Raw genomic sequence first — 21593 nt, forward strand, 5'->3', positions numbered from 1 at the left:
TTGACAACACGTATTGCATTGGCGTCATAAATTATCCTATTGACATTACAGCATTATTGTCATGCAGCAATGAATGTGATTGTTTTATTGCTTGTTTTAATTACAGATGTTTATATTGTAATGCTTCTCTGATTGCTTTATATATCTGCAATCCACTTAGAATCCTATTTAGCACTAAGCAGCACATCAATTGATAAAGGGTAACGATAAGGGCGAGAACTACTGTAAAGGATTTCAGATGCCTTTCTCAGAAAGACCCAACTTGAAGAAATGGACGGTTTGCAAATTTTAAAAGAAAGCAATAAAAACAATGCAGTTTAGAATCTTTTCAATAAACAATAATGGATCATTGTGGCTTTTTAAAAGAAAAACAAAAACAAAACAAAAACCCACCATTATTGCTTGGGAGGTATTTCCCCCCTTCTGCATCCAAGCCCCCTCCCCCAACAAACCAGCTTGCACTTCAGGACACTTTCAAGAAACACAGCCCGGCCAGAGAGGTGCGACAAAGCAGCCAGTGCAGAACAATGCCATGCCCTGCCAGGTTGCCACCCCCACAGATGCCTCGGCAGCATCCTTCCTCGCTGTGGCGAGACGAGTTTCCACCTGGCTTGCTCCGGAGCGGGCGGGGAGAGGAGGGGAGCCTGTGCCAGTCGCGGACGCAGCCTGCCTCGCCCCTCCTCTCCACCCTGAGCTCCCCTCTAGCAGCAACCTATTCTGCCTCCCCCCGCTTCCAGCGTGAAACTAAGGGGGGGGAAGGAGGTGGGGAGGGAGTGGGCGGGGCAGGAGCGGCAGCCCCTCAGCTAACGGAGCGCGCGCGCCCGCCCGCGCGGGGAGGGAGGGAGGGAAGCGGTCCGGGGGAGGCCGAGGGGCGGGGGCGGAGGCGGTCCGAGCGCGAGGAGGGCGGGGCGGCACGCAAGCGCGATGGGAGCCTCGCCGAGCCCCACGCGGGCGCTCTCAGAGCCTCGGCAGCGGCGCTTCCAGTTGAGCCGCGAAGGGGCCTCAGGGCGGCGAGGCGCGCGGAGGAGCCGGCGAAGAAGAGCCGAGCCGGGCGGGCAGCGCGCGCTCTCTTTCCTTCGCGCAGGGGCGGAGCGGCCAGCTTTGCTCTCCGGCGGTTGCCCAGCCCCGGCCAGTCATGGGGTAAAAAGGGGGAGCGAGCGAGCGAGCGGCGCGGAACAATAAAAGCGGCGAGGCGGCGGCGGCGGCGCTGACTGACTGACTGGGCGAGCGAGAGAAAGCGGGGGATGCCGGGCGCTCGCTGAGCGGACCGAGCGGCGCACTCGGCGGCGGCGGAGAAAGTGGAGCGAGGCAGCGGAGCAGCGGGCGCCAGGGAAAGCGCGCGCGGCGGATGTTTTGCGCGGCCGGCGGGAGGCGGCGGCGGCGAAGGGGGAGAAGACGGAGGGCGGCGGCGGCGGAGAGATGATCGCGGAGTTGGTGAGCAGCGCCCTGGGGCTCGCCCTCTATCTCAACACCCTCGGCGCGGATTTCTGCTACGATGACAGGTAGGTGGTGGCGGAGGAGGAAGAAGAAGAGGCGGACTCGGGGCTGCCTGCTCGGGGGGCGCGTCCGGCTCGGTTGCGCTCGCCAAAGGGAGCGCGCTCTCTGCGCCGTGGGGTTTGGTGCGAGGCTGTGCAAACACAACGCACAACTTGGCGTCCTCACTTTCCTTGCCCGGACTGCCGCCTCCGCCTCCTCTAATCCGCGCTCTCACCTGCGGAAGAAGGGTTAATCCGATTATCTCTCCCCGGCTTAACGCTTTACGGATTTCATCGCACCTTTTCTTCCTTTGCGCGTTCTCTCTCTCGCGCGCCTGCCTTTCCCTTGGGTAATTTCGGCTCCGGAGGGGTGGCAAGAGAGTTCAGGGCTTCCCGGATCGACTTCGCTTTGCGCTCGAATCTACCAATCAGAGGCAGGTGCAACAACAACAACAACAACAAAAGGCACGCAGTTAGAATGGAGGCGCTTGGGTGCCTTTGAGGACATTCTCCGGCTACGGATTTGTTCCCGGTACCTGAGCTGAACTTGCAATCCGTTCCACTCCTGGTTAGCAGCGATGTGCCGGTAGATCCCGATCTACCATCTGCCCACCCTAGTGGAGAGACGCAGTTTGCAGGGCTGGCTGTCAAGTTAGGTTGCTGGAAGGGGTCGGGGAACATAGGTCCCCTGGTACAGCTGAGCAAGCGAGGAGTGCAGGCAAACTCCTTCCATACTAAATCTCTTAATTCTTTCTCTCATTATGCCTTTGCCAAGATCACCGTTTCTGGTCACTTTTTGGAAGTTCGGGGGGAGGGGAAAATCTTTGCTCTTTGGGGAATAATTCCATACACACACGTGTGATTTTCTAAAAGGAAAACATTCTCCATCTACCCTCGCCCTGCCAACCAGTTTGATCATTAAATGGTGTTAAGTTTGGGTTAGAAACAAACCCTTTCCCCCTTTCATCCACAAAGCGATTGCTTTTTGAGGGGGGGTGGATTCAACTTGTTTCTCTTAATGCTCTTGTTTCCAGAGCATTTGACACTTAAACTCCCTTGCGCTTGGAAGTGTATTAAAGGGACAGGGATGCTCTGAATTTTTAAAGAGAGAAGCGTCCAAGCTGCAGCCTGAATGGAAACTGGGCTTTCTAAGTAGGAACCCCTTCCCTTTAAAGCCCACAGATGTGCCCAAGTTTCTTTGTAGTTAATGAGTGGTGAAAGGGAAGGTACTCTGCACATGCTGTTGTTGCATAGAAGTTGCCCTGTCATTGAAAACGCTTGTTCTGGAGCTAAAGTGCATTGATCCCTGCCTGAAACTGAGCCTTGGAATAGGAACCTCTGCTTTAACTTTGCTCACAGGGGCAGTGCTTACTTGAAAATCATCACTTTGGCTCTGTTTGCATGTTAGCTCTGTTTGCATATTTGTGTTCGTGTGCGCATTTGCCCTCTGAAGATCTGCTGAACAGCTTTTCTTCCTGAAAGCTCTTCTGTTCTGCTCCCCAGCCTGTATGTTCAACATTCCTTTATGCTAATTAGCAAAGATGAAGTCCCCCAGGACTTGAATTTGGCTCTTTTTGAGTTTGGACAGCTAATGAGAAGTGAACCGTGTGGTTGAAGAAAACTGCATCGAGTTCTAGAAAATGTCACAGTTGTTCTGGGTGCTTCTCCCTCCCTTTAAAATGGACAAGTGCTTAGGCACTGCTGAGAAGCTGTATTAGCAATTAGAGAAAATTCCAATTTGCGCCTTTTCCGGTGACTTACTCTGATTACAATTAAAACAGATGCATAATTAAAATATATTAGGGAGAGCAGCACGCCTGGCTGAATTTATGAGCCATCTTGGGGTGTTTGCATGCTCCATTGACGTTAAACCATCCAAAAAGTGAGCATAGATTTACTCTGACAGCTTTTCATCAGTCCCTCTCTGTTTGGAAACTGAATAGATCCCCTGGGTTAGGATGAACTGCCTTTCAGCAGAGTGCCTTTGTATTGAGGGGATGCCCCTTGAATTCTCATATATGGGAGTAATCAAGTACCACAGTGTTGGAAAAGTCCAAACTAAGTGGATCTTACAAATGGTACATTGAAAGTTCTGACTTCATATATTCATTCAGTTACCAGTACATTGTTGTCAACAGAGTTCTACTGTGGCTACAAATATATTATTCAATCATGTGTTTGTGTTCAGAGATGATGCATAAACGCAGACATAAGAGCTGGAGCAGCATAACTGTTGCCAGAAAACATGCCTCAAACTTTCAGGCAAATAGCAAGGGAAATGATCTATTCTAGCTTTGAAGATCATTTGCATTGGGACATAAACTGGTTGTACTTAAGTCAATTAAGTTGCTTAATCCTGAATTTTGGTCTGCTTTGCAGGGCACTGCAGCACCTGTCACAGTTTGGGAGTTACTAGTAGGATAAAGACACAATTTGCTCTTTTTCCTTCTACAAAAATTGAATGCAACTTGTGTGTTTCCTTCTTAGCCATTGCAGATTAGCAGTTCAGCAACTTAACCCTAAAGGATTTCCCAGTTTTACAGATCGTGGTCTTTTCTATTTCCAAGTTTTTAAGAAAACCATTAACTGCGTTCTAGTGTGTTAGTGGTCTTTTAATGGGTGTATAAAGTTTAATGATTATACACTGCTTTGTGCAGTTTTATAGAAAAGCAGCATAAAAGCTTTTGACATAAGACCTGATATAACTCTGCTAATGCTGGCAGATGCTTACAGGTGTTAATATGCAGTATTACAGTAGTTGGAGGATATCAATATGGCCATAAGTAAACATACATCGTCGGAGTTGGAAAAATCCTGTGCACCTAGTTGTTGGCTTGCCTAAATATGTGACGATGGTACCTAAGAACGTGGATATTTTTTGCAGCCCTGCCTTCTGCATTATCTAGGGGCTGCATTATCAAGGTTGCTTGAGGACACTGGTTGGGAATTTAGTGCTCTTTGCCAGTTTAATTCTCCTAAAATTGTATTGCAGTTGCTGAACATCATGGATGTAGAGGTCAAGCTCTTTGTTGATTTTGACATGATTGCTCTTACAGAATGTTAGTGGCAATTTAATTGCAGGCCATCTCTTTTTCTTTCTTTCTGTTAATCCCGACAGTACCGGTTTAGCATTAATCTTGCGTTGGATAAATGACATTTAAACTGCAGGTTTGTTTAATTTGTCTAAAAGCTAAAGACATAAACACCTCTTGGATTTAGAAATTCATTGGCATGTGTGAACTGAAATTATTGATTATACTGTAGAGTAGGTCAGTTAATTACAGCATTTTCAATTACATTGGGAAGGAAGGAGAGTTGAAAACTGCAAACTAGCAAATGCTTTTCTAGTTCATCACTGCAAATCTTTTTTAAAAAGTGAAACTCCCAGACCTAAAATATTTTAACTACAATCACAGGGTTGTGTGGACCATCAGGAGCTTTCTTAGAATGTAACTCGATGAAATGTGAACTGAGTAGAAGCTGTGGGATACTGCCTTCCAGGTGGGATATGGATCATACGTCCAAGTTAAATTGAATCAAAATTGTGCATATAAACTTGCTGATGATCACTTATAAGAGCAGTGCCAAATCCTTCAGGTTTTCTGTTCTATCAGATGTGACATTGACTTAGACTGTTTTTCTTCTTGATACAGTGACCAAGATTGCTTTATAAAAGGTGTCTGTAATTGCATTCTGTGTTTTAGTAGGTTGGCAAAGATTAAATGGTGTCATAAAACCTTCTTTACAGCAAGATCAATTTCTTAATGATAAAAAGTAATGGAAAACAATGTGCATTACTCGCCTGGAATGAAGTTACTTACCGTCTCAAAACAATCATTTATTCTGAGGCCAAATCTCATTTTAAGAAAAACAAAGTCAATTCATTATTGAGTTTAAAGAGGAGTTTGAAAAGATCTGATATACGCAATGTATGTGGGAAGAATGGATGAAAGCATGGTAAGAGGGGAAAATAAATACTTGCTTGTATCCATATGACTGGTCCAGTTGCTGAAACATGAAACTAAGGCCTGCCAATTCAAAGATATGACACAGAGAAAAGCACCTCTCTCAGTTCCTGAAAAATGCATATGGGGTTTAGTAATCATTGTGTAGCAAGTGCCCCTCTCCCCATGCCGCCTTCTGTAGTTCTAAAATTCCACATATTCTGAGTCATCTGCAAAGATTAAAGGAGTGACCAAAGATAATGGGACATGTTAAATACAGTGTGTGTGTGTGGGGGGAATGCGACAGTATTTTTAAAGGCTTTATATATGGGAGAAAGGGAAAGTGAGGTCTGGCAAGAGGCGAGTTTGTTCCCACTTGGAAGCAAAATGGCAAGGGAAAATTTAGTGTACATTCTCTTAGAATTGTGTGTTCATCATGGTTGTTAAAGATGCCTACTGCATCAGTTGAACTACCATACTTTGAAAACTTTTTAAAATTTGAAAAAGTTGGCAGGTCATTATTTAAGTTGAGATATATGGGTGATTTGTATAAAGAGGAAAAGTGATTGTTGGTGTGTAAGATTTGGTGTCTTAGGATACTGGCAATCATAAATAATTGCAGCGATAATCTAAAAACACCCATGCAGATCCATTGAAGTACTGCATTCCAGTATACACTCAAATGCTCAACAAGCTGCACACTCTAAGGAAAGAATTATATTACTCTTTAACCTTGCATGATAAACTTTTCTTACAAAACTTATGTCTTTGAAACTTAGTTTCTGCAATCATGGGCATGGCATTGATTTTTCATTCTGCAACTTCACTTACAACATTTCTGAGTGCTTTCACAAGTTCCCAGAGATGGTGTGTCATTTTTTCACTGCTTCTGTAATGTTTCAAAGGTATCTCATGCATGCACCTCACTTTTAAAGAAATGCTTGTATTTTCTTTTTAACAAGTTAGGAAAAGAAAGAGAGAAAAAAGTATGAGGCATTGTTTTTCTATTTTGCTGTCTTTTGAAATGTGTGAAAGCACTTCACTGCAGGCAAATATGTATCAGATGCTATTTTTAAGTTGCTCAAGTGATTTATTGGCTTTATAAATTGGCCAGTTAAGTTAGTATTCAGTTGGGACCAAATTTTAATCTGTAGTGGAGTTTGAAGAAAGAAAAATATTTCTTTCAACAGTATTTGTTTTAGTAAAGGTAAAGGTAAAGGTACCCCTGCCCGTACGGGCCAGTCTTGACAGACTCTGGGGTTGTGCGCCCATCTCACTTAAGAGGCCAGGGGCCAGCGCTGTCCGGAGACACTTCTGGGTCACGTGGCCAGCGTGACATCGCTGCTGTGGCAAGCCAGAGCCGCACACAGAAACGCCGTTTACCTTCCCGCTGGTAAGCGGTCCCTATTTATCTACTTGCACCTGGAGGTGCTTTCGAACTGCTAGGTTGGCAGGCGCTGGGACCGAGCAGCGGGAGCGCACCCCGCCGCAGGGATTCGAACTGCCGACCTTTCGATCGGCAAGTCCTAGGCGCTGAGGCTTTAACCCACAGCGCCACCTGCGTCCCCTAGTATTTGTTTTACTTGGGTATAAATTATTTCATTTTATCCTGTTTCATCAGAAGACACACTGGGGTTTCAGTGAGATGTAGATACATTTACATTTAGTCAACTAATTCATCAGTTAGAAGAGACCAGTTAAACGTCATTTTTGTAGTGCTAATTAAAGCAACTTCAAGATGACTTGCATGAAAAGGTAAATATTGCTGTTTTCACAAAGTTTGGCTACACGTCACACCATAACTTTCTTAAAGGCTATCAAGTAATTATGAAGCACATTTTTATTAGATCAGTTTAATGATACAGTTTGCCTAGAACCTCATAATTTAAAAAAAAAGTGTAAAGAAATGTGTTAATCTATCACCTGAGCTTGGTTCTAGAGTTTTAAGAAACAATTCTTACTAAAATTTTAAAATGGTACATTATATGCCGTGATTATCCCGATTAAAATTTTGTAAGCTTAGTACAAGCTTAGTAACGGGCACGGGTGGCGCTGTGGTCTAAACCACTGAGCCTAGGGCTTGCCGATCAGAAGGTCGCCAGTTCTAATCCCCACAACGGGGTGAGCTCCCGTTGCTCGGTCCCAGCTCCTGCCAACCTAGCAGTTCGAAAGCACCTCAAAGTGCAAGTAGATAAATAGGTACCACTCCAGTGGGAAGGTAAATGGCATTTATGTGTGCTGCTCTGGTTTCGCCAGAAGTGGCTTAGTCATGCTGGCCATATGACCCGAAAAAACTGTCTGCAGACAAACGTCGGCTCCCTTGGCCAGTAAAGCAAGATGAGCTCTGCAACCCCAGAGTTGTTCACAACTGGATTTAACTGTCAGGGGTCCTTTACCTTTTTAAGCTTAGTATGCTATTGCTCAGTTTCTCTCTTTGTCGTGCCACAAAAGACATTACAGTGGTATCTTGGTACTTGAACGGCTTGGCTCCTGAACAAATTGGCTCTCCAAAGCTATAAACCCGGAAGTAAGTGTTCCGGTTTACATATGTTACTCAGAAGCCGAATGTCTGGCGCGGCTTTCGCTTGAGTGCAGGAAGCTCCTGCAGCCAATTGGAAGCCGTGCCTTGGTTTTTGAATGGTTTCGGGAGTTGGACGGACTCCTGGAATGGATTAAGTTCGAGAACCAAGGTACCACTGTATCTGACAACTGATCCAATACATGCAATGGAAGAAAGAGTGTAAGAACCAGAGAACAATAGATAGCCATCTATCTCTTAATTCTTATGGTTTTTAAAAACTTAATGGGTGGCATTTACTTTTAGTCCTACCCTGAGTAGACGCATTGAAATTAATGGACAAATTAGAGTCATTAATTCCTGTGGGTCTACTTGAGTAGAATTTGGTTTAATGCAACTCACAGTATCATTTCCGTAGATGTATGTAATGGTGTGGATACTGTGTCTTCATTACAGGATTTCCCTGGGTTGAATTAAATTTTGTGCTGTCATGAACATTCCACCTGTGCAAGCATTGCGGCTTGACAGGAGGAATGAGTCCCCATCTCCGCCCTCCATGTGGTGTTCTGAAGGGGGGTGTCTTCTGACACACACCCCAAGCTAATTTCAAAGAGCATGAAGTGGGAGGAGGGGGTTAAAACCACATTGTGCAAGCAGAAGTTCATGTGCAGGCCTTCTCCTTTTGGGGCTTGCTGGTAAATCCTGCCCCATGTTATTACATTTGACCTTTCATCTTAAAGGACAATTGAGTGCTGGGTTCCTTCTAGGAAGTGTGGCACTTTTACCAGCAAGTAAGTAAAGGTAAAGGGACCCCTGACCATTAGGTCCAGTCGTGGCCGACTCTGGGGTTGCAGCACTCATCTCACTTTACTGGCTGATGGAGCCGGCGTACAGCTTCTGGGTCATGTGGCCAGTATGATTAAGCCGCTTCTGGCGAACTGGAAATGCCGTTTACCTTCCCGCTGGAGCTGTACCTATTTATCTACTTGCACTTGTGCTTTCAAACTGCTAGGTTGGCAGGAGCAGGGACTGAGCAACGGGAGCTCACCCTGTCGTGGGGATTTGAACCACCAACCTTCTGATTGACAAGTCCTAGGCTCTGTGGTTTAACCCACAGCGCCACCCGCGTCCCTAGCAAGTAAGTATTCCTATGCAAAAACTGTTTTGTACTTTGCCTCTGATCAGAGCTCAGACATCGCCAAATTTTTGAGCATGACCCCAATGGGATGCATGGAGGCATACATCCAATAAAATTAGAGATGAATTGACATTGGGAAGAAAAGTACAAGAAGTAGTGTAAGAGTTTGCCATGAAATGAAGTATTACAATAAGCTATAGAAACCAGGTGGGTATATAGAGTGGGACACCTGCCTTAGGCTATATTTGCAGAAGACCTTGTTAAAAGGGAGGTGCCAATTCTCTTGTTCCAATTTATGTATTGGAGGATGATAAAGGAACAAAAAAGCATAACGGTTCCACTCATACCCTACAGCTGTAATTGTTGAGTTCTAAGAGCTAATAATGTGAGGTTTGTGCTTGTCTACTTGTATAAACATGCTGGAAAATGCAGTGGTATGATTAAAATCCTATTTAATCCAAGTGGCTGACATGAAAACCGAGTGCTACCCAGGATTCAGTTTGTGCATTGCTCAGATATCTGCTGATGAGTTGTATGTGAAATGCACATTCCAGTGAAGTTTGTCTTAAGTCAAACTGTAGTTCAGGTGAGCCTAGTGTGCTAGCTGCACCCTTCTCAAAGTGTGAGCTGCTATTGTACCCAGACTATGCTCAGCTGGTCATAATAAGCAATGCTGATTTCAGAGGCGGACAAATATGTGCAGCTGGCTTTGCTAACAATATTGTCACGGTAAGCCCCCAAACAGCTCTTTAAGCCCTTCACAGTTTAAAAAGCAAAGTGTTGCCCAGCAAGGAGGAGAGGGCTCTGAACTGCGGCAATTGTATTCAGTATTGAGGTGCACATGTGCTACAGCTCTATCTTTACCACATACCGGCATGTATTTTAAATAGCTGTGATGTGAGGCATTATTAGAGACCTGTCTCCAGTGGGGCTTAGGTCTTAGTAAATGCGTTAGAATTGCAGACTTGAATATCTTGTAGACTTTATCGCTTGATAAGCTGGTTGAAGCAATACACCAAAGGATTTGTATTTATACGATTTATGCTCTCGTATTGATAGAGTTGCTAGTGTATTAACCTTTATTTGAGTGCATGAATTTTCCAAGAAGAATGGTTGCTGGAAATAGCCTCTCCACATAGGGATTGGAGTTGTGTGCTTCATTACTTCTTCATTTCCTTGTTACCTAGCTTTTCTTCTTCTTTTAAATGTTCCAATGTGCTGTCTAAGAGTTATTGGTGACTGAAGTAGCAGGTCTCTCTGAGCAAGGGTTTGTAACTGAAACAAGTGGCTTTGTTATGGTTAGTCACAAACTTCTGTATTTTTAACTATAAAAATACTATTTACTTGAAAAACCATGAAATACACAACTTTGAATTTAAATTTTAACTGGATGTGCATAATTCTTAGTCACTAACCTTCTGGATCCACAAGCTAGTTTGCAGCACTCCTTGACTGTTTATGGTGGTTGGCTTGTTGACCATTAAGGTTTAGCAACCTTTGAACTCTTTGTGTCTCCTCTTTCGCATGACTGACCATGTGGATTCTTCGTATCTCTTTTCAAAAGGGCTGAACGGATTGTGTAGGCAGGTTGTCATGTTGACAGAAAGCCATGCAAGGCTCTTGCCTTTCAGCACATTGCTCAAAGTTTGGTTCAACATGGTAACTTTTGTACCCAAGTGATATTTTACAGAGAACGTTGCTTTGATGGTGGTCTAAAGAGTGGAAGGGGAATTTAAATAGAATTGTTATTTTATATACTTTGCTAGATATTGTGCTTACATAGTTTTTAATGTATTCTTCCTTGGAAGATGGTACTTGTAGTGCTTTTTTTTGTTGCTGAGGAACTCTGAAAAAAATAGAGAAAATGGATTTTGAAGATGGGATTCCGAGTTAATGCAGTATAACGTTTCTGATTCCCTTTTCAAGACAAGCAGTCTTTTCTTACCATAAATGTGTTACTTTACATCAGGTAAGCTATTCATTTTGGCAGAGTGCCATATGACAATATTTTTTGTCTTGTCAAATGTTCATCATAATAATGACATGTTTTCATGCAGCAGGATGCCTTGCAAATCAGCATTATGACTTTGAATGTTTGTTTAAGTACCAGCCATAATGTTAATGAATCACAGGACACACTACTTACCGTAAACTCTGAAGGTCAATATTTTTGCCTTTCCTTCTGTCAGACAAGAGTGAATCAGATGTTGAATTCTCTTGGTAGAACTCCCCTAAGACTTTTGTAAAGTAATTGCTGAATTACTTGTAACCCTCCTCCTTCCCAAGAGCCACGAAGGCTGCATCAGAAAGTCTCCCAAACCAGCTGGTCCTTGAAGCAAGGACTGACAGGTAATTGAACCAGGATTTTCCACATGGGAGTACAAAACGTTTCTAACAGACAACTGGGCAGGCCTGCAAGATTCCTTCTCTATTCATGGAGCTGTTGTTAGACAAAGGAGATGTTGAACTTTGACTCTGGTTAGCTAGAATGTGTTTCAGGCTTATGAGTGGCCAGTGATGCTTAAAACCTAGCATAGATCTTTGTGGTTGTGGTTAGGACGACCTATGCTTATGACTTCTGTTCTAGTTTAAGTATCTAGATAATACTGAATTATCTCTGCCTGGACCATCTTTTTCAATTTAAGTGGAGATAATTACATGCTTATAGAAGCATATGTAAATTGCCATTGCAAAAATTAACATGGTTGCTTTATTAAAGTATCTGGCGCACTTGATGCTAGCATTTTAGAAATGGATTGCCAATTTTAAATAGCAGTTAGTCCCTTGGAGATTAGCACCTCCTGTCGTCTTCTTTTTAAAAAATGTTATATATTGAAATTGGTTTAGCTGATCAAGGCCTGTTTTCTTCTATTCAGAGCTGAATTTTCAAAGCAAGGACTTGAATGGTACTTTTGAGCAGCACATCACTTGCCTTTGTTTTACCAATGACCTTGATTTCCATATTTGCTGCCTGCTAGAGACGTACTTATGTATTAAGTATTTTATATTTAATGGTTTACAATGAATGTGGACATCACTCATGTTTTGCTCCTTTCCTACAGTGATAAGGAGCAACAAACCATGATCCCTGGCAGCATTACATTTGACTTGGGAATCATGATTTGCTTCTTTCCCCTGAACATACCACAGTTTCTGGTTCAGAAAGAATGCTGAAAAATGGAGCAAGGCTTGTTGCCCGTGCTAGGGTTGGAGCAAAGTAGGAGGCTGCTCTTTCACAGCAAATAATTACATATGGTGTGTGATGTGTGAACACTACCTGAATGTTAATATCTTCTGTAACTAAGGAGGCTAATGTTATATTAACTATGACATTTTATGTCTCTAATAACAGGAGATCCTCTATGCTAGGAGTGGGGAACTTGTGGTTCTCTATATGTTGTTGGACTTCAGCTTCTACCAGCTGAAATCCTGCATGGCCAGTGGCCACGAATGTTGGGAGCTAGCCAATGGTGAGGAATACCCGGACGGCTATAGTTTCTCCATCCTTGCTTATACATGTATTCCCCCCCCCCTTTTTTAAGGAGAAAATTGAGCTGGTACTTCTGACAGCTTGTTGGTCAGTGGGTAAATATATTAGCAGGTAGTGATGTTTTTCTCTCTATTTGGTCTCCTCCTGATTTCTGTACATCAAGCTCTTGGTGTTCTTAAGGCATGCATGAGAGAGGAGGTTTGTGTACCTCTTTGCCACTTAAGGGTCCCTCACCCTTTAAAGGACACCAGACATCTTTTTGGGGGGAAAGGTTCAGTTTTGTAGCAGCTTCCTGGGATACTAAATATTTCAGTTGAGGGCATGTGAGCACTGGCTCTCAGTCCACTAACAACCACTGAAATATGATGGCTGACCTCTGAGGAGATTTCCAACCTTTCCAAATGTTGCCTAGATCGGAGTAGCAAATCGTTTTTTCTTGTGAAAGGCTATTCACCTATGGGGAAAATCAGTTGGAGGCCACATGTGACAGGGAGTGGAGCCACTCTGCAGTTTTAATCTGAAATCTTAGGCACAGTACTGCTCCCAGAGCTCAGAAACTGCTCTTACTAATGAAATTCCCCATTGCAAAATGCACCTAGAATAGTGGGAGTTTCAAACACTGCCCACCGTGTAAGGGAGTTAATCTAGTGAAGCTGAGTTGGCTTGTGATAGGACTAGTGAATTAAATTCCAGAGGGGTAGCCTTATAGCAAAACCCAAATATTTCTTTATATAGTCTATACAACAATAAAAATGTTAAGACATCAAGCAGCTGCAAGACTCATTTTTGTTCTTGATTTCCATGGAAGTTGCTTTCAGAGGGGTGAAGTCAGTGGGATGTGATAACCGTCTGGAACACCAGTAGTTTGGAGACAATGGAAATGGGAGAAGCTTGAAACTATGGCAAAAAGTTAAAACTGCTCTTGCTGGGTAGATATGATTGGGGGAGCATGAATAAACATGTAACCACTGTAACAGCTGGTATGTTAAGTAAATGAATGAAAAAATGTGAATCTTGGGTGCTCTGGGCTCTTGCCTGAATCGTGAGGTTGGTAAGACACCATTCTTGATCAAGAATAAAGACTACCTGCCTTGCTGCTGCTGTTTGGCGTATTGACCCACAACTAGGCAACAAACACTTGGGACAGTCGTCCCTTGACAGTAGTGAAGAGGAGTGGAGAAAGGAGTTTGTGGAATTTTGGTTCTCTGAAGAAGATTTTAGCACAAAGTTTAGGAACTTGTTTTGTAACCTTGCACTTCCTTTCCTCTGTCTGTGGAAGAGAATTTCACTGTCCAGTGTAATTATGGCATTGGTCAGTTGTTTAGGATTTGTAACTTTGGAATGCTTGACTGTGACATTATTACTGATGCTTTTTGCTTTCGTTGGAAAGAAATGCATTAGTAAAAATAGGACACAGAAGTTGTTTTGTTCAAAGTGCAAGTGCACTTGCCTTTCAGTAGATTCATGCTAGGCGTTCATGGCCTTTCCCACCATATAATTGCAATTCTCTTACTATCTGCTTTGCCTGAAATGCTTGCCTCATTTTGCATTCTTATCCAAGCTCCTTTGACGTTAATGGGTTTCAGTGGTTTTAAAGATTTCTGAAGATCTGAATGTGGGATTGGGGGCTGGGACATTGTTCTGTTGTGTTCTTTTTAACAGTGGAAACTTTAGGTTTAAGAAAAATGAGATTGGGTTAAAAAAAAAGTCTGCTAATAAAGCTGGTTGTGTGTTAAATCAACTGACAGGACACACATTTCCCCCCTTCCTGTGTGGATGGATATAATTATTTATACTGTTTTGCATTTTAAAAAGTTAAATCCAGTGGTCCAGTATGTAGATGAGGACTAAAGTTTTAAATGTTGCTGTCCAAGATTTTCCTGTCTCTGCATTGTTTACTTGAAGCAGGTGTTTACTTTTCCAACTAATCTGATACTCCTTCATTGAAGTTCGGCATGGTTACATTATGTATGTATAAAGGTAAAGGTAAAGGTACCCCTGCCCGTACGGGCCAGTCTTGACAGACTCTGGGGTTGTGCGCCCATCTCACTTAAGAGGCCAGGGGCCAGCGCTGTCCGGAGACACTTCCGGGTCACGTGGCCAGCGTGACATCGCTGCTCTGGTCAGAGCCGCACACGGAAAAGCCGTTTACCTTCCCGCTGGTAAGCGGTCCCTATTTATCTACTTGCACCCGGAGGTGCTTTCGAACTGCTAGGTTGGCAGGCGCTGGGACCGAGCAGCAGGAGCGCACCCCGCCGCAGGGATTCGAACCGCCGACCTTTCGATCGGCAAGTCCTAGGCGCTGAGGCTTTAACCCACAGCGCCACCTGCGTCCCTTATGTATGTATACACCCCCCTATTCTTGTAGTGATATTTAAGGACCCTAGACAGGAGCGTAATTCACAGGCTCTTCTTCAAACCTCTCCTGGAGGACTCCTGTGATTTGAGGACCAGTCTCCCAGCATTGAGGGTGGAGTTTTGCTTTATGTAATATAATGTTCCTATGTTATTTCATTGTATTCAGAATTGTCACTGTGGCAAGGGCTGAACTGCTTTTCTCGCCTGGTTAACTCTGTGCATCGAATTACATACTGCAATCTGTGTTCTTTTTGTTTATTTTCCTATTATCCTGTCCTTCAACCCTATTTCTTTTCAACCAGCTGATTAATGCTCTATGGATTTTTAAATATATTGTGGGGGGTCATTGGTTTGTATTCTCCTTTTTTTAATTTTTTTTTAACTGCCCTGGGATCTTCAGATTAAGGGTAATACACAATTTTATAATAATCGATAATTGATAGAATTATAGAGTTGGAAGGGACCCTGAGGGTCATCTAGTCCAAGACCCTTCAGTGCTCCTGCGTTGTATCTCAACATACAATTTGAAACTGGATAAGACCCTGCTTAGCTTTGCAAATGTGTTAACGGTTTTATTACTGCACCACTAGGACTTCAGTTGCTTTTTAAAATAGCTTTGTAACTTGAAGTTATGTAGTATTGTCATGCCAACTACAGTTGATGGACATATTGTACTTCTTATTCTGAAACTCCCCTCCCGACCAAATGTGGAAAGCTTGATATAGGCACTGCCCAAAACCCAGCCAATAAGTATGGCAGTTTTTTCATTCTCCTTCTTGACTATGATATCTGTAATTAAAAATAATAATTCTTAGGGCTTTTCTAGTGCGGCCGATTCCTGCTTTCATCTTCCTTTGCAGCCCAGATTGAGTTCAAGTGCAGCTGAAAAGGAAGAAATGAAAATATTGCAAGTGCACTCCCCAATCTTTACTTTGAAGTTGGGTTACCTGACCTCTTAGTGGCATCAGGTGATTGACAGTTGAATCACCATACTAACCTGTCAGAATGGCCTGGGGTGAGTGGTGCAGCTCAGGACTCAGCCCACTGGATTAAACCTTTTCCAAATCCTGATAAAGACCTTACTTTGGCAATGACTCTCAATGTAGGTATGCTCATAATTTTGTATCGCGACATCAGTTGTGGCTTCTAAATGATATTTTGAGGCAAAAAAAAGTGCGAAGAAGTAAGGCTTTTAATGAGATTAAGTACATAGAAATGTCGTGTGCCTTTGCAGGGTACTTCCTTAGTAGTGGTTTTGTCAAAGGCTTACCCTGTGGTGGAGAGATGTGAGATAATTGAGTTTCTTTTCAACCCCACAGTGAGCTATATAGCCTGATAAATACTAGGATTAGCTCATTGGAAAATATGTTTTGTTAAAGGGAGAGAAAGCATTAGTAGCCATTACTATTATTGTATTACAATTTCAAACCTAGTCTAGCAGTAGCAGAATAGATGTTGCACGTAATATTTAAGTAACGTCCTTCCTTGCTCAGGGAGCACTTGGAAGCTAAGAAAAGGCAGAACTGAAGTTAAAGATGTTGTGTGTGTCAGAGTGAAAGTGAATCAGAGATAAAGACAGAGAAATGCAGCTTGGGCCATGTGGAAAATATTTGCTGAAGGAGATCTGAGGAGGTTACCATATTTTTCGTCCCATAGGACGCTCCGTCCCATAGGACACACCTAGTTTTTTTGGGGGGGAATAAAGGAAAATTCCCCCCCCCCCAAAAGCTGGTCGGGGAAACCGAACCAGGTCGAGGAACAGCGGGATGGCGGCGCTGCACCTCCCTGCTGTCCCCGGAGCTTGTGGGGCTGGCCAATGTCTGCCTGGTGCGAGGGGCCCTCTGCTTCAGGGCACCCTGCCCGCCTGGCGGCAGGCTGCTATCCGCAGCATGGGGAGCCCTGTGGGGAACTCCTGCAGGGCTCCCCATGCTGCGGATGTGTTCCTGAAGCACCGGGTGCTCTGCTTTCAGGGCGCCCGACGCTCCAGGAAGCAGGCTGGTATCCGCAGCCTAGACAGCCCTGCAGGAACTCCTGCAGGGCTGCCTAGGCTGCGGATGTCTTCCTGAAGCCTGTAGAGAGAGAGGGGTCAGTGCGCACTGACCCCTCTCGCTCTCCAAGCTTCAGCGAAAGCCTGCATTCGCCCCATAGGACGCACCAAGATTTCCCCTTCATTTTTGGAGGGGGGGGGAGTGCGTCCTATAGGGCGAAAAATAAGGTATTTTGATGAGTGGAAAAGATCTCTGCTGCTTCAGTAGCATTGCACAGGTACACTCATCTTTTCTAAAATTGTACATGCCATTTGCATTCTCTTTCACATGTTGATGGTGCAGGTTTGCTGACCTTTTCAAGACATTTATTGGCAGGCACCACTTCAAAATGATTGAACTGATAGCTGCTTGGTGAGAATGTCTGCTTTATACACAGCATTGACTGAAACATACTTGCGTAATAGCAAAAGGGACTTGTAGGAGAAATATTTTAATTCCAAAAATTATCCTTTAACGATAAAATGACTTTCCTCCCTGCTCTCAAGACAAAATCTATACAGAACCAAGTGCATGCAAGTCTTGTGCAATATTCTGCCCATCTCCACTGATTCGCTAAGTCCTCCCCCCCCCCTGCCACTTTGAAAGTATGAAATAGGTTTTGATCTTAAATGGGGTTAAATTAATCTTGTTGAGTGATTTTAAATTTTGCTTATTTCAAAGGTAACTTTGTGAGTGTCTCTTACAAATTTATCTTTTAATCATCTCTATGAAGAGGTGCAGCATAAGAACCTTTGTTCACTAAGAAGTATGCCATGTGTGTATAATTGTGTCTGCTGCGGTACAGTGGTACCTTGGGTTACATATGCTTCAGGTTACATACTCTTCAGGTTACAGACTCCGCTAATCCAGAAATAGTACCTCGGGTTAAGAGCTTTGCTTCAGGTTGAGAACAGAAATTGCGCGGCAGCGGCAGGCCCCATTAGCTAAAGTGGTACCTCAGGTTTAGAACAGTTTCAGGTTAAGAACAGATCTCCAGAACGAATTAAGTACTTAACCCCCCCGAGGTACCACTGTATATGGTTTTGGACATGGAAAAATCAGTACCTGTACAGCTATGAGAACTGGAAATAATGGCTTCCTTAAGGCCTTATAAATTCTGGCTCCATTGAACTTGCAGTGATATTACTTTGGGGTTTGAGTATTTTATTAGTTCAGGCTTAATTTCTGTCTTTGAAGGGTCTTCTTAAGGTTATACAGGATGAGGTGATAAATTTTGACCTAAGACATAATCTATTTAAGGAATCTTCAAGAGAAAATGCTGAAGAGTTTGAATATTTAGGAGCAACGCGGAGCATGAAACCTAATGTTTCATCATGTCCATTTGTTGCTGTTGCTCTTTCTATTCCTACCTGTCTGAGGGACATCAAACCATGGGCGTAGCTGGGGGCAGGGGGCATCTGTCCCTCCTCCACAATCAGGTAAATCAATAAAAATAACTAAGGTTCTTCCACCCCCAACATAAATCCTGGTTACACCCATGTGAGCATTGTGTCATTAAAATGTCCCTGTAATACAAGGGACCTCCAAATGTTGTTCTAATACAACTCCCATAATCCCCAACCATTGGCCATGCTGGCTGGGACTGATGGGAGTTGGAGTCCTACATTATGGACGGCACCTGTGCTGTAATAGCTGCGTAACGTTATGATGAAATTCTTTTAAGATCTTTCTGACTTCCAGAAGTCTTCACACGTAACCTTGAATCTGTGCCAGTGTAGTAGCATCACCTCACTGGTGGCATAACATGTTTCTGTTGATAAGGACTTCTTGGGCAACATGTTTATATACTCAGGCACATATACCTGACTCAGATTGTGATTTAAGGCACAGTCATACATTATTCATCTCTTTTAAAGTTCACAAAATCATTGAGGATGAAGCGGCTGACTTCAGTCTGTAGAAAAAAAGGGAATATCTCTAGTTTGCTTTCTTGGAACATGGTGTGAACGATGTATGTAGAATATTTATGTATGTTTATATGCAGTCCTGTTGTCAAAATTGCTAGGCATGTGCATTGGTAGAAAAAGTTTGAATTCAGGATGTATGTTTAGCAAAAGTGACTGGAATAGCTATTTTTTGGGTGTAAACTTCATCCTGTTTGTTTCACAGGGGAGAAAACCCTACAGATAGAATGCTAGTATGTCAGGTAACAGGCCAAGCTGAACTCTTTTCATGCTTGTTTTTCTAATGTTTGCATTAGTTTGCTGCTTTGGTTTGCCAGTCCTTTGGTTGGAAGGTCTGAAATCTAGTTAAGTAAAAAACAGTAGCATTTCCTCATAGATATATTGTTGCCAGGACCAGTCTATTTCTGCCACCAAATGCCTGGATGAACAAGATTGCTTAAAAATTATACATGGGGGACAGATGCACCTCAAATGGGAAAGCATTCCATAAATGGGGAGCCACTACTGAGAAGGTCCTGCTATGGGTAATTGCCAACCAGACTGCACCAACACCATTCACAATGTTTGAACAGTTATAATAGCTACAGATGTTGTTTTTTTAATTTTAAAAGTTTGTGTTTGAGTTTAAAGAATTTAAGACACTTCAGGGAAAACGAAAAGGTAAACCTTAATAGGAAACTGCTTTAGGAAGTGTAACAGACCTAGCATTCCTTGCCTTGTTGCCATAAAAGGGGATTGCTTCAACAGCAAAATTTGTGCCATTGAGGACATTTTCTTTTTTGCTGGCATCAAATGTGTATATACTGGGGGCTGTATGCTCACTGATTGTTACATGTAAATAACTGTATGAGTGTACAGCTCAAATACTTGGTTACCTAGGTACGCAGAATGTACACTTGTTGAATAATAATGTGCGAACACTTCTCATACCATTATGTTTCACAAATGAAGAGTTGAGCTGCGTACATATAGACATAGGCACAGACATTGGGTCACAAGAACACACTAAATGACCACTGAAGTCTGAATGTATGCTTTGTCTTTATATTGATTCTTGGTTTTTATACACTAGCTCGGAGCTTTCCAGACTTTTCATGTTGGTGACACACTTTTTAGACATGCATCATTTTGTCAACACAGTAATTCAATTTTACTAGCAAAAGGGGAGTTAAACTAACCTCTTTCCAGCCCCTGGAGGAGCATGGGGAGCGCTCGTGCGACACACCTACACTTTATTCGACACACTCAGTTTGGAAAGCTCTGCACTAGCTTGTATAGTTTAGTTCCCCATCAGATAAAGTGAAATCCTAGCCACATTTTCTTACACCCATTTAAATCTGTCCCCCCCCCCCCGTAAAGAGATCATTGTCGCACATAGCATTTCCCAGTCTCCTTCACACTGTACATGCATTTTTTTAAAAGCATATAAAGTGTCTGAAAGTCATCTTACGGTTTCATATATCTTGGCTAGAAAGAACAGTGTAAATTAAAGCTTGCTTAATCCCATGAGATTTAGATAAGCAGGGCTTTCAGTATTTGAAAGGCTATGTGAAATGTAAATTAACATTGCATTTGTAGTGGTTAGCAACCAGCCCTGCTGCAGTTTGACAATATTTGTGTGACAATGCAAATCGTTACATGCAAATAATGGCTTGGGAAAAAAATAAATGCTTAAAATGCTACAGTTGCAGTTTCTTGTAAATTACGCTTTCTTTAATGCTTGCCCTCCTCCTTACTGATTCCTAAAATGCTAGTTGCTAGGGTTTCTTTTAAAAGGCTGAAAGCTGGTATCCAGCAGCGTCTAAAGGAAAAGTGTTACAAAGGCTCTGATGCAAACAAGTCCCTTCATTTGCAAACTGTAACAATTTAGACGGCAGCCTATGGTTAGGCATGCTTTGTCCTAGTCTAATTTCTTGACAGTGCATAATAAGTGCTGAGTAATTTATAAGTCTTCTTGATGCCAGCACAGGAAGCCCTTAAGCCCGTACAAGAAGACCTCCCTACGTTAATACTGCAGATATCCTGGGATTGCTGCCAGTATTAACACAGACATCAGTAAAGATCCCTAGATATCCTGCTCTTGTGCCAGGCAGGCCTCTAGGGGGTGTGTGATTCTAATATCGCACATTTTCTACTTTCATAAATGGCAGTATTATCCCAGGCAGCTACCACAGGACAAAATTTTTTTTTCCAGAGTTTCTGTTGCTCTTTAACCAGGGCTCCTTATCTGACCAGGAAGCTTGTGGCCTAAATTTCTCACTCTAGCCTTTTTAAATCAGAAGCCTTTTTTAATCACCAGGGACAGGTCTTGACAGCATAGAGGAAAAATATCACCACCTGCTAATAATATTTGCTCGTCCAAGCTGTTTTAGAAGGAACAGCTAAACGGCTGGCTGAAAAGTTGGTATCTCCAACTGGCACTCCATATAGATCCAGTTTTTAAAATTTAAGTCTTTATTTTTTAATGAGGAAAGGCATTAAAAATGGTATGCCTTGGCCTCCACTTGCACTCTGAGGTGTTAACAGAATGAACTGCTCATTCCTACCTTTCTTCTGCATAGACCCAGTAAGAGTCACAAAAACTTTCTAACTAATTTGGCTGAGCCCTACTGAACTCAACAAGACTCGCTTCTTACTTAGGCAGCAACAGCATTGACAACATTGCACTGACAACATTGCACTATAAGAATTTTCAAGTGATAGAACCACACTTTCGTG

The 21593-nt window shown here is 43.1% G+C and overlaps 1 protein-coding gene across 1 annotated transcript in view; it reads left to right on the plus strand.

Annotated features, from left to right (window-relative positions):
* The first annotated feature begins 934 nt into the window (after window positions 1-934).
* TMTC2 (transmembrane O-mannosyltransferase targeting cadherins 2) overlaps window positions 935-21593 on the plus strand; it is a 184251-nt gene continuing 163592 nt past the window's right edge. The window contains exon 1 of the mRNA XM_081926582.1: window positions 935-1502. Coding sequence (XP_081782708.1) covers window positions 1420-1502 — 83 coding nt within the window. The 5' untranslated portion in view covers window positions 935-1419. The remainder of the gene's footprint in view (window positions 1503-21593) is intronic.

Source organism: Podarcis melisellensis, assembly GCF_964234715.1.
Source record: "Podarcis melisellensis genome assembly, chromosome: 10".
Lineage (NCBI taxonomy): Eukaryota > Metazoa > Chordata > Lepidosauria > Squamata > Lacertidae > Podarcis > Podarcis melisellensis.